Consider the following 16,366-nt stretch of genomic DNA (forward strand, 5'->3'; position numbering starts at 1 on the left):
CACTCATCCAACCCGCTGGGATTCCCACCCTCCCTCGGTCCCTCCGCTGAAGACTCGGAATCTTTTGTGTATGGACGACGGCTGACTGTCGTGACGCACCCCAGTTCAACAACCCTCCCGGCTCACTTGCAGAGTGGGACGACCAAATCGCGAGGAATCTCCAGGTCACACCGCGGCGCTCGGCGTCCGCCATCATTCATCAGCTCCGTTGTCAGACCTCGACAACCTGACCCGAACCACCTACAGCCCACTCTTTGGCTACCGTCGGCCGTGAGAAAGCCGTTCCCACACCCCGTCGTGTCTCCCATCCGTTCCGACCGGCAAACCCACTGGCCCCAGGACCACTTTCATGCGGCTGCTTCTTCCACCTCGAGCATAAGGAATCGAAACAGTATTCTGGAGACCGGCCCGGTTGTTTCTCTAACTAACCTGCCATCGCGGAATTAACTCAGAAAGGGGTTGCTATAATCAACTTGGTTGAACATCAACTCCAGCTGTGCAGGTCTCAGCTAGCTCCGGATACAAGGGCGAATTGCAGCCCGCCGTAGTCAACTCCTCGCGCCCTTTCGACTTCCATTCCAAGCCCCGTCTTCTTCTCTGCCATCCTCGAGCTTTTTTTACCTTGTTTCCTCCCTACCACGAGTGTTCGACTACCATGGCGTTCCACGACCGTACGTACTCTCGTGTGCATGAACATACAAGTCTTGATTCATGAAGACGTGCATGATACCAAGAAGCTAACAAAACCTGTCAAACATAGAGAACAAGTTCTTGTACGCTCTCAGCTCCAACCAAGCCTGGGCTGGTTACAAGTCGCACCAGAATCCGGCCTTCTTCAAGAACCTGGCATCTGGCCAGTCTCCCTCAATCTGTAAGACGCCTTAGCCTTGGTATTGTCTTCGCATAGCCTCTCCCTTCTTCGTCGTCTTCATCTTCGTCTTCGTTCTCGACACGCGGGGTATCGACTTGTCGCTTCTTCAGAGCTAACTCGGGGCAAAGTGTGGTTAGGATGCTCTGATTCTCGAGTTCCCGAGACGACAATTCTCGGTCTGCAACCCGGCGATGTGTTTGTTCATCGCAACATCGCCAACATTGTCGCACCGACGGACATCAACACCTCAGCCGTCATCGAGTATGCCGTCGCTCACCTCAAAGTCAAGCACGTCGTCTTGTGCGGCCACTCGGCCTGCGGAGGTGCCAAGGCCGCACTGGGTGACTCGCGCGTAGGCGGAGTACTCGACACCTGGTTGGTGCCCCTGAAGGCGGTTCGGGCGCAGAATGCCGAGGAGCTCGCGTCCATCAAGAACGATGACACGCGGGCCGTTCGTATTGCGGAGATGAACGTCGAGGCAGGTGTGAATGTTCTGATGGCCAACTTCGCCATCCAGGAAGCCATCCAAGAGCGCGGCCTCACCGTCCACGGTTGCCTGTTTGATATTGCCAGCGGTCGCATCAGGGACTTGGGATTCGGCACCAACAAATCGGGAGGTTCTCGGAGCATCATCACCCACGGTGACGAGGAAATCGTTCGTGGCAAGCACGCGCAGCTGGTGTTCCGTGATGGAGGGGATGCTTCCATGCGAGTTCAGTGAACGACGACCAGGATACGTACAGCAATGCCGGGGTTGTCTTCCTCCATCCCTCCCTCACGACCCGGGACTGTTATCATTAGCGACCGAAAATGGCTTCTGAGGCGAGGGAATGTCGTTCAAGGCAGTCGTCAGTGGGCTGGTCGTGAGCGTCGTGTTAGGAACGGCGCAGGAAATGGGACGTTCGGTAGGCAGGATTCATGTCAGCGAAATTCAAGTAGGCGTCAGTGGTGTTGGGCACAAGCAATGTTGGGATTCTGTGTCTTTTAGGGGCCGAGTTTCGTCTCTCTCGTAGGACCCATCCGTCAAAATGAGGCATGTTGGATTCCTTTAACAAGCCTGAAATGGTAACCTTGTCGTCGACATGCTCGCCCAAACCCCACGCATAGAGGAAACAAAAGTAAAAAGGAAAATCTTCGGGCGGGACTGTCCTGTCCTATCTCTACCCATAACCATATCCTCGAGGTCGGGACTGGATATATCATCAAGTCGTCATCTCTCTCTAGCTGCAAGCATCGTGCCGTCCGCGCCTCGCGCGTCGCATTCGGGGAGAATGTACGCGTTTGCATCTACTTTCGTGCTGCTTAACCGTAGACAAGCTTGAAGATGTCGTTGAAAACGAAGTAGTTGCCGGTAGGGTCGCGCAACAGCTGGAAAGCCTGGGTGTAGTTCATGGGGCGCTGCTCTTCGTCGACCTGAAAGATTGTCGGTTGGTCGTGCAACTATGCGGAGGGAATTATGGTATTACTTACAAGGAGCTGTCCGGTGACGAGAATCATAATACCGCCCTCGAGAGTGGGCTGAGAGTCAAGGGTGGAAACCTGGTGCTTGACCTTCTCGAAAGGAAGAGACTGTAACGAAGCCAATTAATCATTGCGGCGTGAAGAGGCGCGTCAAGGCGGCCAGCGTACCGAAAGCTTCTCAACGATGTTGGTAGCACCGAGAGAAGAGGCAGACTCGAAAGTCAGCATGGACTGGTCACGCTATTATGACAATTAGTATTAGACTTTCGAGAATGTGAGGCATGCGCTTGAATCTCACGTAAAGGCTGGCGAGTCCCTTGCGATCCGAGTCGAACTGGTTGTAGTAGAACTCGATGAACTGCTCTGTTTGTTGACGGACGCGGTCAGTTTTCGAGGTGCTAAATGTCGGGGACATGTCGTTGACGAGCTAAGGGGGCTCAATCGCGGGAGTAGAGCACATACTTGCGATCTCTTCGAAGTCTGTTGCATCTCAGTTAGCCATCTGTTCTCTGATCAAGGGTATTATGCGAAAGAAAAGCGTTCGGGCGGTGGTTGAGGAGGCGCATCGCATTGCTACGCATGGGGTCGAATGCGCAGGTGGTTGAAGGGCAGAATGCGAGGGGCGCATAAGTGACTTACTGGAAGCCATCTTGACTGATTTCTCTTAGGAAACGGATAGGTCGAGGTAAAATGACGATCAAGTCGGAGGGAGGTTTGTTTACGGCAAGCGTTTTGGGTGGACTTTTTTGGTGGGAGGAGCTTTCGTCAGGCTGAGAGAGAAAGAGGGGTGAGTCTGCCCGCCAGCCGGTGGTGGTGGTGGGAGGGCGGGAGGGGAAGACGGGACGGAAGAAAAGGTACCTCACAGGGGCTGCGAGGTACCTGTATCATGCTCGCTCGCGATGCCAACACAGCCGGGCTAGCTGCAATGACATCGCGGTACCTTCCAATCACCAGGACAGTCACTGTGCCACAGGCATCTGCCTCCGAGGCCAGGCATGTTTGGCCAGCTGAAATGACGGAACGGTGCCTTGGGCCGCAGGGCAGGGCAGACGGGACACAGTGGAGTGCCTCATCTCTTCTTGGGCTTTCTATTGTTGACGGCGGGGTTCGGTGGCTGAAATCGTGTGGTTGCAGTGGGCAACACTGTGATACACTTATGCATCTATGCCAGCTGGGCTTGATAATTGAGTAAATGGTGGGGTTAATGCTGCTTTGATGAATCACCCCTTCCAAAGGACTGTTATGCAGTAATACATACTTCGCTTCGCATCCACCTGGAACGTGCGCCTCCGATATTGGGGTCAGCTCCGACTACAAATTTTCGCCCGTCACAACGCGGTTCCTGTGCAACTTCCTCATCTGCCAACCTTTTCCTCGCTTCGAGCTCATTGCCCATCGCAGAGGCAAGCAACTGTCTATGTTGACGATTGCAGCCTCTCGCTGTTCTGCGCTTCCATCATTTACTTTCCGACTGACTATTCTAGCACATCTGAGCGACGGCGCTCCTCCACACCAGGTAAGCTTGAAAATCTCGCGTCTTCTGATTTTCACCCTATTCCCCCCAAAGCTACAATGATGATCAACTCTTCCATTAAGAACGGCCAACTGAACAATTATGTTGATTCAAAATATATCAAGCTCAACAGTCTGAATGTAGCTCTCATTACAGTTATTGTCACAAGACATCACCTTCTTGGACGTAATTGCTAACGATACCCTAATAGGTCGATTTGCCTTCGGTGCTCTTGCATCTCGATGATCGTTTCTCTAGTAATAGAACAATACATTAAAACATTATTGCATATGAAGCCATCCGCGTCCGTGTTTCTCTCCTCTCCATCGCTACTTGTCCCGTCCCTTGTCTATCATGCGACCTTCGAAAACTTAACCATGCCTTGCTCAAGCCAGTCGATCTCAAGGGCCTCCACGCTGCCATTGACGCCTACGAAGAACTCGGCTCGGACGAAGCGACTCGCGAATTTGACAGGCTGAGCGAGGGAAGTCAGGAGCACCAGCCAAAAGTCTCCTGAAACGTGGACGAACTCCCACTGGGTTTGAATAAGAGAGTCTTCTGTTGAGGCAACCAGGCTCGCCACAGAGCTTCCCTGGGTGCTGTTGCTGCCATCCTTGAGGGTCAGAGTCAAGTTCTGGTAAGCGGGATGGAAATATGTCCCGACCAGCGCTGTCGAGGGGAGCGTTGGCGGAAGCGGGTTCTCGGGTCTCTCGGGGTATGCTAGATCAAGAGCTGCGTCGAACGCTCCCTCGACGAGCTGCTTGCTCTGCTCCCATCTGTGATTCCGCCCGTTAGTTATGCGTACCGAGCGTACCGACTGCATCGACGGGACAGGAGGGGCTTGCCTTTTGTTATGATCGAATCTGTCAGCCGGCGCGACGCCGAGCTTTTCATCGATGAGATGCCACAAGAGAATCTGACCAGCCGCGTTGGACGACGAAGCCGTGTTACCGAGCGTGACGACGCCGAAGCCCTCGTCCGGGAAGAAGATGACTTCGGCCCCGAAGCCGTCTATGCCTCCGTTATGCGACCACAAACGACGGCCCTTGTAAGACGATGTGAGCCAACCCAGGGCGTACGACTGCGCCACGTCAAGAAACACGTCGTCCACCTCTCCCGAAACCATACGGGGAGTCTTGATGGCCTTGTGCCCTGCTTTGCTCAAAGGCGGTTGCTCGCCGATGAGGCTTTGGATCCAGCGAGAGTAGTCGAGGACGTTGGAGATGATGCCACCCGCTCCACTGACCAATTCCACGTCCGGCCAAGGTACGTCTTTGTAGGTTTTCGTCTTCTCGTCGTAGTAATAGCCGTGTGCGAGATCCTTGTCGGACTGCTCGGCATCTTTGACTGACAAGTATGTGCTGGTCATGCCCAGAGGTTCCCAAATCCAATCTTTGAAAACATCGCCAAGCCGTTGCGAAGTCAACGTCTCGACGACATACGAAAGGGTCATGTACATGAGGTTGCAATACAGGAATTTAGTCCTCGGCTCCGCGGCCAATGGCAGGTACCGCAAAGAGCGGACGATGTCGCGAAGGGTGCCGGGGCGTCCCTCATAATGCTTGGACGCGGCCATAGTGTGGTCGCCCAGCCCAGTTCTATGAGAAAGAGCGTCTTCCAGAGTTGCGTGTTGGGTTATCCAGGAGTCTTCCAGGACAAAATCATCGCGTATGAGTTCCGAGATGGGCGTCGTCCAGCCGAGAGAACCGTACTTCCCCGAATCTATCAGAAGAGAAAGCGCAGCGGCCGTGAAGGCTTTGCTTGTGCTCCCGCCGAAGAAAAGGGTAGAGTTCGTGGCCGGTGTAGTTGGGTACGTTGCGTATCCATAACCCTGTCATTCTTATTAGTTTGCCATCTCCCATTCTACATCCAGGGGTCAGTAGTAGATATTCATACCTCTGCCCACGTCTCATTCCCGTCCACAAAAGCGATGGCAATACCTGGCACTTTCCATCGTTCAAGTGTCTCATTCACGACTTTCGAGAAGTCATCGGTAAAAGGGTTCGAGCCAGCTGCCGAAGCAACTTGAACGACAAGCGATGACGCAACGCCCAGGGGGGTAGTGACTCTCATTGTGGTCTTGACCGAGTACTAAGATCACGACCTGGTCAGCGTGTCGATTTGTTAAGGTCGAGTTGAAACCTCAGGGTTGGGCACATTTTATGTAAAAGGACAAGCCGCTATTTCTACGTCATCAGAGACTCTCATGTAGTCATTTAATTAGACCATATGTTTCTTCTTTACGCCCGAAGTCCGAATACGAATTCCATTGCCCATACGGAAAATAAGCGCCAAGACAACTCCCTTGTCGTTTATGTATGTCAGAATACGCTTCAGGAAGGAGCTATGTGAATACCCGGCTTCAGCTGCGGCTCGCGTCGCGATGTCATCGCAGACCAGCATTGTCAGGGGTACTCTGTACTGTGGAAGACGCGTACACAAAGTGGGCAACGTTACTGATGCGCACATACGAGTCTCATGCGCATGTTCATTCGTTGGCATTTAGTATATGGAACTTTCAGCTTCCGAGAGTTATTCGGTTCTTCGTCGCTGACCGGCTTGCCCAAGCAGCATGCCAAAATTGGCCAAAACGAGCCATCAACCAACTGCCTCTAATATGCCGTTGTTCGTGAATCCATCCCTTAACCATCCGCTGTCTATCCCACACGATCGGTGGTATCCAGTCACCGACTTTTCTGCTGTTGTCTCGACTCCTCAAGTCCTCAGTCAAAACCTTCCCATCATCTACAGTGTTACTTGAGCTTTCATCGGCTTAGTATACTTCACAGTTCCTCTTCCTCTGTCTGCGCAGTCGAGGCCTGAGGCACCGAAAGTGCAGGAGTACGCTTCAGAATGTCGTCAAACCCCGTGTTGGAGCCGCTGGCGAGCACGCCCTGTCCATCCCCAGCGTTAATGCTAGGCCGATGTTTCTTCAGTGGGCTGCCAATCGATGATTCTACCGAAGCGTCTTTATCCGTTGTGGCCTGGCCGTTGCCGCTCGTGACTGTTGCGGCAGCCGATGAGCCTGCGAGAGAGCCAGATGTGCCTGCAGTGCTTGCGGCGCCCGCAGCGTTGGCGGGCGGCTCGGCCGAATGTGCTCTCTTCAGCTGTTAAGCCAAGTCAGTGAGAGAACTCAAAATTCGCAACGTCAACTGCTACTTACGTGAATACGGTTCACACCATCAGCGAGTTCTCCTTGGAACTGGACGTCCTCCGGCGCGAGCTTGTTGTCAACATCCTTGTCTGCAATATCTTGCATTTTTCCAATGAGCTCGCTCTCGTCATCGTCGTCATCACTGTCGTCGTTGAGGGCACCTCCCACGTTGCCGTTGCTCTTCTTGCGGGCCTTTCGCCTCTTAGCAGCCTCTGTATCCTGGTCCCGGAAGGCAGAGAAGCCAACAGTACCGGACGTTTTGAGAGGACCCAGGTTGGAGAAATCTAGCTGGCCTGACCGCCGCTTGGCAGAGCCTGGTGTTGTTTGTGCCGCCTTGGAGGAAGCGATGATGCCTATTTTTTGGAGTTGACCTATCGGATTGTTAGCATTTGGTCACAAGAATGCACTGTAGCTGGGAAGACCGACGCTCTCCACGGTAGAAAAAGGTGAAAGACGCATATGGCTTATCCGGACCATCGATGCCGGTGACCGTCTGAGTACTGATGGTTTTCGGGTCCAGTGTCTTGGGCTTAGCAAAACTGGTGGTATGCTCTACGTCGGCGTCAACACCAGATTTTCCATTCCCCTGGTTTCCCGAGTCGTCGTCGTCATCGTGTGCGTCAAACTGTGGCGAGTACTCGCCCTTCTTAATCTCGCCGGAGGCTAGTACGCGAAACATGAGCACCTTGATTTGACCAGTTGCCTCGGGAATCTCGTCGTCGTCAGACAAAGAGTCGGAATCGTCCTCGCCGAAGACAGCCTCGACGGGAGAACCATCGTCCGCGCCGTAGCGAAGGGTATCCCGGGGGCCATTGGGGCCCTCCTCAACTTGCATGCCGGAAGGCTGGGTAGCGGCCTTTTGACGTCGGCGGCGCTTCTCGAACTTTTGGCGACGGCGCTCCAACTTTTCTGCAGCATCGTGGCCCTGGAGATCCAAGCCGTTCAGCCAGCGCTCCAAACCGACTTCACGGAAGAGAAATTCTCGTTCGGCCAAACCACCTCCCTCGGAATCGGGGACCTGAACCCAGCGACTGTTCACCCATGTCTCTTCGCCAGGCCTCAGTAGCGTGGCGACCTCCTCCTTGGTTCTTCCGTCAAAGTAGATGTAAGCGGCGATCGTTTCGTTTTCGGAGTTGGTCATGGGGATGTAGGGGTTGACAACGCCAGAGAACTTTGAGGGGCCATGCGCGGCGGTAGGCAGACCTCCAACGAATTGGGGCTTGGGATAAGGGTTGCTATCCGTAGACTTGGGTGTCGAGTAAGGAATCGGCAGGCCTGGTGTCAAGAGAGTAATGGATATGGCGAACTTGGCGGGCTCCGGCTTGTTGGAGTCGGGGTTGATGCTCGGTTGGGGAACAGGTATGTAGGTGCTGATGCGTGACAAACGCGATTGCTTCTGCATGCCATGCTCAGGAAGAGGTGCCCCGTTGGCGTGTATGCTCACGGCGATGCCCTTGTAGCAGGGCATTGTTGCGAGAGAGCTCGATCGCGGCGGCGCGCCGTGTTGTGTTGGTTCGCAGAGTTCGGGCAGGCTATGCTCGTGAGTGGTGCGGCGGAATACGGCGGCGGGGTTCGCTCGAGTGACGTCGGGTGGACTGGCGGAGTCCCAGTGGGTGATTGCAAATGAATGGACTGCGGCCAAGAGATCGGAGGTTGATAGTGTTTGCGTAGCAAGAGAAGAGCCAGAGTGAGAGCCCAAACAAAAGGCAGTAAGGTTGAAAGTAAGGCGAGGGCGGAAGAGGACGACTGAAGTTTGCTAGCCCTCACCGTCTCCGAGTCGAATCGGCGTGGGACCTGGACTTGGGTGTTGGGTCTTGGGTGGATCTGGCGGATAATGGGACCTTAAGCGGAGGAAGAACGCCTAGGAGCAAATAGTGCGCATGATTCCCCCGATGGCTGGGACCGACGAGCAGTTTGAATCGACGAAGCGTCCGCGGCTACACAGAACGTCAACGTAGGGAAATGATGAGGCTGAGAATAGGTTGTGGCTACCTTGGTCGATGCTAGGACAAGGCTCCTTTGTCAACAGCGACAGCGCGACAGCGATGGCAGTAGCAGGCGACGGCGGCAGCGGCAGCAGCACGGGCAACGGTGTGGGAGGGTACTCCGTGGGCGACGCCGGTACGTAGGTACTTTTGATTGGAGTTTGGCTGGTGTGGTACCTTGCCTTAATGCGAGGGGCGTGTTCCAGGTTGTGTTCGGTCGAATACCATAGAACGGCCACCGACCAAAAACAAGAGGGGAAAAATCCAGATGGGCAAGGAGAAAAAAAAAAGTACAACTCACCTGCCGTAGCTACCTTACAGGGGCCAGAAATGCATGGTGCCTTGCGGTGTGAGGCGGATGAGTGCGGTGAAGGACGTGAGGTGGTGAACCTTAGGTAAGGCAGGATGGCGTGGAGGGGGCGGGGAGTGGAGGGGCTGAGAAGGAGGGGGACGAGAACACTGAAGCTGGAAGTTGCCTTCGTATTACGTAATGCGCCTGATGTGGTGTGGGATTTCTCACCTGGCGAGAGACGCTTTCATTTATACACACGTTGGCTCCGGCAAACATGATGAGGTACCTTGTCGAAACAGAGCATCGTCTCGAACTTATTTCATTCAATTGATAGGCTTGACCTGTGATGCAAGTACTTCAACGTCTCATCCTGGGGTATGAACCCACTCTTTTCTCAGCGCATGCCTTCGTAGACTGGGTATCTACATAATCCTCCGTCAGGTCTTCACTTTGTTGAAATTGTCCCCGAGAGAGCCTCAGCCTCCGCCGTCTAACGATTGTGCGACCTACGTCGAACGCTGCCGGAGCCCCCCTCGCTATAGCTTGTCCCGATTCCTGAGTCACCCCGGTAGCTACCTCGTCCGTCATCCTCTTCCTCATCATCAGCTTCACCACCAAGTGGTACGAGGTCCTCCATCCGCGGTCCGGGCTGCGCTTCTTCCTTAATCTCGGGCTCGTATCTTAACGGCGCCTGATTGCCGTAAGTAGGGAACGTCCGCGGCGCGTCTGACAGCTCATCAACTCCACTCCCATCTTCTCTCTTAATCCGCATCGCCGATTTCGAAGATTCGGCGTCGCGTCCGACGGTTGAGGAGCTCGAGCCTGACACAACGGACCAAAATAGCCATGCACCCGCCATGAACAAGATTTCCGATCCCCAAAAGAGAAATACGGCGGCCGTAAACATTGGCAGACGATAGTGATACATCAGCCAGCGCAGTCCACGCAGTTGTGCCGTGAGCGTAATTGACGCGTAGTATGTCTCGATACTTTGGCCGCCCTGAACCTCTATGTATACCGAGGACGGCAGGGAAGAGCCTTTGGCTAGTTCGACGCGTTCAGCCATTGGCACTGTCAGCACGCACGTCTGGGAGTCAGAGAAGAGGATGTGGTAGGCCATGAAGAATATGCGAGACGCCAACGATACTACTGGGTCTTGGTATGGCATGAGGGCCGGCCGGCGCGACGAGAACAGGATAGATTTCCCGTCAAAGTGGGCATAAGGCTCGGGATGGAGGTGAGGTTGTGCCTGGCTGCTCATTGTTGACACGGATCCTGCGTCGAGAAGATAGAGGGCGACCATGAAGTTGCCTCGTTGCGTGTTGGCGGGTGAGCGAGGCATCGACAGCGTGATAGACACGTCGTACTCTTGCTGAGTCCTGAGGCTGGAGCTCGGGATGCTTGCTATGCCGAATGGGTCTGTTCCTGAGCTGCATGGTTGGTGTAAGCCGAGTTAGCAGGCTTGCCCACAGCGGGGGTAAGGAATCGTGATTGGCAATACAAACTCACCCATACTGGAGATAGATAGGAGAACTGACTACCTGGTCTGGTAGGTAGTTACGAAAGAAGAGGATGGATGCGATCGTAGCGAACGGGAGCAGAAATAGCGACGCTCCTACGAGAAGGGCCAGGTTGACGAGAGTGCGCTGTGCCGTATTGGAAGTGGCCGCTCGAAATGCCTTGACCAGGACCTCCTAGTGATCGCACAAGGTCAGCTTGCGTGTCCCGTTGCGCGACGTATCTCTGCGACGGTAGCGATGCCATCACCTACCATCATGAAGGTGGGCGGGTGGTTATGTTTCGTTATGGACGGTATGTGGTTTGGTAAGGGAGAAGTCGATGGGCATGTCGTGAGTGAGAAACTGGCGACGGAGGGCGGTGGCTTCGTGAGCTGAGGTACCGTAAGATTAGATAGGTAGGTAGCTGCCTACCCAGGTCGACTTACTTCAGCCACCGCGACTGCCCGACTTAAGAAAATGAGAAATGCAGGTATCCGCGTTGGGCGTTCCTTAGGATTCCAAGAATTAAGGTAGATGGCCATGAAGCTCTGGGTTGAACTAGGTAAGGTAGATACACAGCTGCCCGCACATGTGACACCCGACGAGCTACCTACCTTAGGTGGCGGCCGGTATGTACCGAGCCCCTTACCTGCGTCCTATTGCCCGCTATGACCTCACCCCATCCACCAGCAACATCCACGATTGCACGCGCAGCAATTATGCGCTAAATCCAACCCGAATGAGTATGTCTTGGTATCTGTCTCTAATGAGGCATGGCAATCTCAGGCATACATTATTGTGAAAGACCCCCAACTCCTGGCGTGAAATAGTACAAAAACGGAACGAAGCAGTGCTCGCTACTGTAATGTCCAACAACATCATAAACCATCGCAAACTTCGGATCTACTGCTGCGTGCGTTTCGTGGAGATAGCATCCAAATCCTCGTCTCCGACTTATCAGTCGGTTTCTTCTTTGGCTTCATCGGCTCGAGCAAACCACCTTCAACCAACTTAGCAAGGCTGGAGGTAGTTACTCGGGATCAGCCCAATTTGTCCGTTGCCTCCGTGTACTTCGGCCTCCCACCATCCGTCATCCTGATGCCGCAGCACTGCGAGGTAATCGCCCTTTGAAAAACCCAACTCCTCCGGGATCGCCGCCTGATACATGTACAGAGCCTTTGCTGATTACTTGGTTAGCACACTTGCCCTTCATGACATTTCTAAAACACTTACCAAAATGCAGAATTGGTCGCCCATCGCTTGTATACTGACGAGACGGGTCTGCCACGCTTTTACTCCGCTGTCTTGACTCTCCCTGTCCCGGCGGTCCGCCTCCTTCGTACAGGCCCATGGCACCCCGGTTGCTGGAGCTCGTTCCCGGCCGGTTGCTTGAGCTGGTTCCTGGCCGGGTGCTGGAGCTTGTCCCTGGCCGGTTGCCGCCTCGGCCACGAACCGAGCCGTAGTTGTCATCGCTTGCAGGTGCAAGCTGAACCGCCATGTTATTGTTGACGTGACTGCTGTTTGGCCGCATCTGGTCTCTGTAGGGTGCTGGAGACGCCGTTCTCGACATGTTGCTTGGCGAGTTTTGGCGGTAGTACGGCTGCTCCGAGCCTCTTCTGGGTGCGCTGCTCATCTGTGACGAGCCTCTACCCAGAGAAGAGCTAAGCGGGTTGGGCGAGGTAGACCGATAGCTACTCCTGGTGTCTTCTGCTGGCGCGACTCTTGGAGAGGCACTGCGAGGTGAGCCCCTATAGCTGTTGCGCGCATCATCTGCAGGCGCTGCCCTAGGGGAAGCAGCTCGAAGTGGTGCTGGGGATGCTGCACGAGGTACATCACTGCTCCTCGTCATCGGCCGAGAACTGGACGACCCGGCATATCCGCCCGACCCGGGACGGTTTGCTGGATCGAACATGCTGCGAGTCTGGTTAGCGAACTTCTGCGATGTTTCCTTCATCGCCTTTGCCGTTACAGCCTGTGGAGGTACTCCAAGCCTCTGTACAACTTGTTGGTCATAAGACGGAGGCGGTGTTCCTCGCAGACCAGCTGTGACCGTACTGTTGCTCGCAGAAGATGGCACCGATCTAGAGAATGACTGCGAGCCTGGTGTCGGTGTCGCGATGCCATGATAACGGTCCGCCGAGACACGAACGCTGGATTGCTTGCCGACGCCAACTCCCTTAAGTTCGGCGAGAGCCAACGCGATTGGGTCCGTTTCAGGCTGGGCGCTCTGTGTGTTGGCGCCCTTCCTCTTCTCAAGATCAGGTGTCGTTACCGAGAAAACGTTCTGCCCAACATTCAACGCCAGGCTTGCATTGGCATCGATAGGCTCTGGGCTGATGGTAGACCTGTCTGCCAGCAGGTTTGGCGTGTCTTGCGTTTGCATTTGTGGGCGACGCGATGGGCTTCCTTGTGCAGACACAGGATGCCAGGTGTTTCTGTTCGCTGGCGAGCCCTGAATATCCTTGGTGCTCTTGCGGCGGAATGGGCTGTGATTCTGGAAGAAACCGCTCCTCTTCTTGAGCACTTGCTTCTCTACTGCGGTCGGCGTTGGTGCTGGCGCTGTCGCCGGCGTGTTGACAAGATCCTGCTTGACCGGTGATACCTTACCGCTCGGGGGCTCCTGGCTCGAGAGCGAGGTCGGGTTCGAATAGTCACTTTGCGAATCACGGCTTGATGGTCTGGCTGACGGGGGCTGCGAGCTGCGCTCCGATGGAGGCCCAACAGGTCCTGTACGACACAGCATTGTCATACCATCAAGCGGGTAAGGATCGTGTGGAACAGCAGCAAATGTGCCGTGCTGGTTGATATCCAGGGGCATGCGGCTTGACTGCTGGGGCGCCTGGTGAGCTACCGGAGCGGGTTGCCGAGGTTTCTCGAGGGGCGGTGGCATTCTCTGCGTAAGGGGCTGAGGTTCCCTGGCCACAGGAGGGGCGACTTCTCTAGTAGAGGCATCGGGAAGATAGTTCCTCGGAGAGAAACTAGGCTCCTTAGGCCCTACGTCCGGCAAAAAGCCTCTAGAAGAAGAGCCTGCTTCCTTGTGCCCAATATCCGGCAAAAAGCCTCTCGGAGAGGAAACAGTCTCCTTGTGACCAATATCCGGCAGGAAGCCTCTCGGAGAGGAGCCAGTTTCCTTCTGACCAACATCCGGCAGAAAACCTCTCGAGAGCGAGCCTGATTCCTTGTGCCCGACATCTGGTTGAAAACCTCTCTGAGAAGACATGGAGCCTGTCTCTTTGTGCCCGACCTCTGGCAAGAAGCCTCTCTGAGAGGACATCGAGCCTGATTCTTTGTGCCCGGCCTCCGGCAAGAAACCTCTTTGGGAAGAGCTTGCTTCCTTGTACCCAGGGTCCGGAATGAAACCTCTTTGAGGGGGGGAAGCTGCATCCTGGTGAGCAAGGTCCGGGAGGAAACCCCTAGACGAAGGGGCTACGTCCTTACGTCCGCCCTCCGACGCGAAGCTTCTGGATGACGGGCTCGCCTTTCGTCCTGCACCCTGCACCATATGTCTCACAGAAGAAGGACTCGCTTCTTTGCGTACCGTGTCTGGCGCAATTGGTTTGGGAGCTGCCGGGATTGGCTCCTTGTGGCCCAAATCTTGAGCAAGACTGGAATTCGGGTCGTGGTGCGATTCGTAAGTGGAGGGTTGGGGCGAAGAGGACCGGAAAGCTGGGTTGATGCTTCTGGGGAACTGCGCCACAGAATAATTGTCGTCGTCAGATGTTTCTGACTGGGTATCGTTGATATCGCCTCTGCAGAAGTTGATGTACTTGGGCGCATCCGGGATCTCTTGCCCGGTACCCCGTTCCTTGATGAAATTGATAACATCTGTTTCAACATCCATCTTCTCCAAAGAGAGGCGAATCTTCTCGCATGATGCATCATCGCTGACGCAGACAGTGGAAGAGACGTTGGCGAATGTCCAGAGACTGCTTTTTGTAAAATCGAGTCGCTCCTCTTCCAGGTCCTGGAATTTGTCCGCCGCTGCTTTCCACTCACGGTTCCACCGCACGGTAGTATCCTCGAGCGCCTTTACTGCGTTTTCGTATTCGGTGTTGGAGGTCGCCACGCTGATTTGCGTCTTCTCAAGCTTTGCCTTATTCTTACGCTCCTCCTGACCCATGACCATGTGGCCTTGGGCGAGATAGCCCTTGATCTTGAGGCATTCTTGCTCAAAGCGATCTCGAGTCTGTAGTATGTGGTCAGCAGAGACCCTCGCAAGAGGATGTTGCTGTTCCCGGTGTCAACATACCTTGTTGACGTGCTGCGTCTGCTGTATCTTGGTTTTGAGAATCTTCTCGATGCCATTTTGGACGATCTTCCTCCTCTCCTTCATGGCGCCTGCAAATGCAGCGAGTGGCTCCTCTAGTTCGGTTTTCATCTGCGCAGCAATATTTTGATGCTGCTTTCCCATCGATTCAACCTCCCCTCTGAGGGTATCCAAGGAGTTCTTCAGGCTCCCCATCTCCTGGGATCCAAGCGACTTGCGGCATAACGAAAGCAGCTTCCGAGCGTACTCGTCTTCGATTGAGGCGCGTGCTGTGTTCCTCGTTAGCTGTCACAAGTTCAGAGACGCACACATGAATGGGCGATTGCATACCACTGTAAAATGCTTTTAGTTCATCGCATGTCAGCTTAGCTGCGGCCATACGGTCGAGGAGAGGCCCAACGCCAGCATCGTCCTTCCCCCAGAAGTTGTTTGCGACTTGGACATGTTAGCACTAGATCGAACCTCGGTCATCAAGAGCCTCAACTCACACGACAGAGCTACTGTCGGACTCTCCATGATTGAAGCAGGCATTGCGCCTGCAATGGGGAAGTCAATCGCTAGGGAATAAGATCGCGGTTCGAGTGAATGTCGCCAGCGTGGCGGTCGATGAGTTGGCAATTACAGACGAGTGCCAAATCGATGTTGGCAGGTGAAGAATGCCCGTTGCCGCAAAGTAACGTCGAGATTGACGTGGGCTTTGGGAATATCGCTGGTAAGGTATCTCAGTTCTGAACATGCGGACGTAAGTAGGTTGGCGGTAAGGCGGGTGGTATTGTTTAGGTGCGTTGCCGAGCAACGTGAATGTGCCGCTGCAAGTCCCTTGCAGGCTGAGCTCAGGCACTTGGTAGTCGATAGATGCATAGATGTTACTACTACTCTTTTACCGCTTAACGTGTTTCTGCTTTCATGCATATTCACTAGACGTTGTGTGGAGGTGGCCTGCCAGGTGGCCTGTCAACTGTGTCAAGCTTACGTAGTAATGCCAACTTACATAATCTAGGTAGGTACCAATCCCTGGACGGCAGATGTCCCCGCCTCAGCCTCAGGCTCGGCCCAGAGACTTCCTTCATCACGTGCTTCCGGGTTACTTCCCCCAGACGGCTGCCAGTGGCTTAGGTCGGCGACGCTCCCTGCTACCTTAGGTGCCAGGCTGACTTCCGTCCCGTGTGCTGCCTAAGGTAGGTACCTCACCTCAGCTGGCCTTGCATTGTACCTCAGTTGTACCTAAAGTTCCCAGGTGCATTGCCTAGGTACTTCAGCAGGTACTTTTACCTTTACCTTTACCGACCTTCGGGGGTGCACATACTGCTCAGGCCCAATCCAA

The 16,366-nt window shown here is 54.5% G+C and overlaps 4 protein-coding genes across 4 annotated transcripts; 1 reads left to right on the plus strand and 3 right to left on the minus strand.

Moving 5' to 3' along the window:
• Positions 1-747: 747 nt before the first annotated feature.
• Positions 748-1,592, plus strand: CkaCkLH20_06428 (carbonic anhydrase; the record flags this gene model as incomplete). Its single annotated transcript, XM_038889145.1, has 2 exons — positions 748-871; positions 1,000-1,592. 2 exons carry the CDS (start codon positions 748-750, stop codon positions 1,590-1,592), a joined length of 717 nt encoding a protein of 238 aa, XP_038745443.1.
• Positions 1,593-2,173: 581 nt separating this feature from the next.
• Positions 2,174-2,747, minus strand: CkaCkLH20_06429 (nuclear transport factor 2; the record flags this gene model as incomplete). The annotated part of the gene is made up of 4 exons (XM_038889146.1): positions 2,174-2,284; positions 2,342-2,440; positions 2,501-2,572; positions 2,631-2,747. The coding sequence occupies 4 exons, from the start codon at positions 2,745-2,747 to the stop codon at positions 2,174-2,176; spliced, it is 399 nt and encodes a 132-aa protein (XP_038745444.1).
• Positions 2,748-4,197: 1,450 nt separating this feature from the next.
• On the minus strand, positions 4,198-5,918 carry CkaCkLH20_06430 (putative penicillin-binding protein; the record flags this gene model as incomplete). Its single annotated transcript, XM_038889147.1, has 3 exons — positions 4,198-4,621; positions 4,664-5,676; positions 5,742-5,918. The coding sequence occupies 3 exons, from the start codon at positions 5,916-5,918 to the stop codon at positions 4,198-4,200; spliced, it is 1,614 nt and encodes a 537-aa protein (XP_038745445.1).
• Positions 5,919-6,628: 710 nt separating this feature from the next.
• CkaCkLH20_06431 (uncharacterized protein) lies at positions 6,629-15,573 on the minus strand (the record flags this gene model as incomplete). Its single annotated transcript, XM_038889148.1, has 10 exons — positions 6,629-6,952; positions 7,009-7,370; positions 7,426-8,631; positions 9,787-10,706; positions 10,786-10,970; positions 11,847-11,956; positions 12,009-14,961; positions 15,025-15,311; positions 15,373-15,477; positions 15,531-15,573. 10 exons carry the CDS (start codon positions 15,571-15,573, stop codon positions 6,629-6,631), a joined length of 6,495 nt encoding a protein of 2,164 aa, XP_038745446.1.
• Positions 15,574-16,366: the final 793 nt, after the last annotated feature.

Source organism: Colletotrichum karsti (assembly GCF_011947395.1).
Source record: "Colletotrichum karsti strain CkLH20 chromosome Unknown Scaffold19, whole genome shotgun sequence".
Classification (NCBI taxonomy): domain Eukaryota; kingdom Fungi; phylum Ascomycota; class Sordariomycetes; order Glomerellales; family Glomerellaceae; genus Colletotrichum; species Colletotrichum karsti.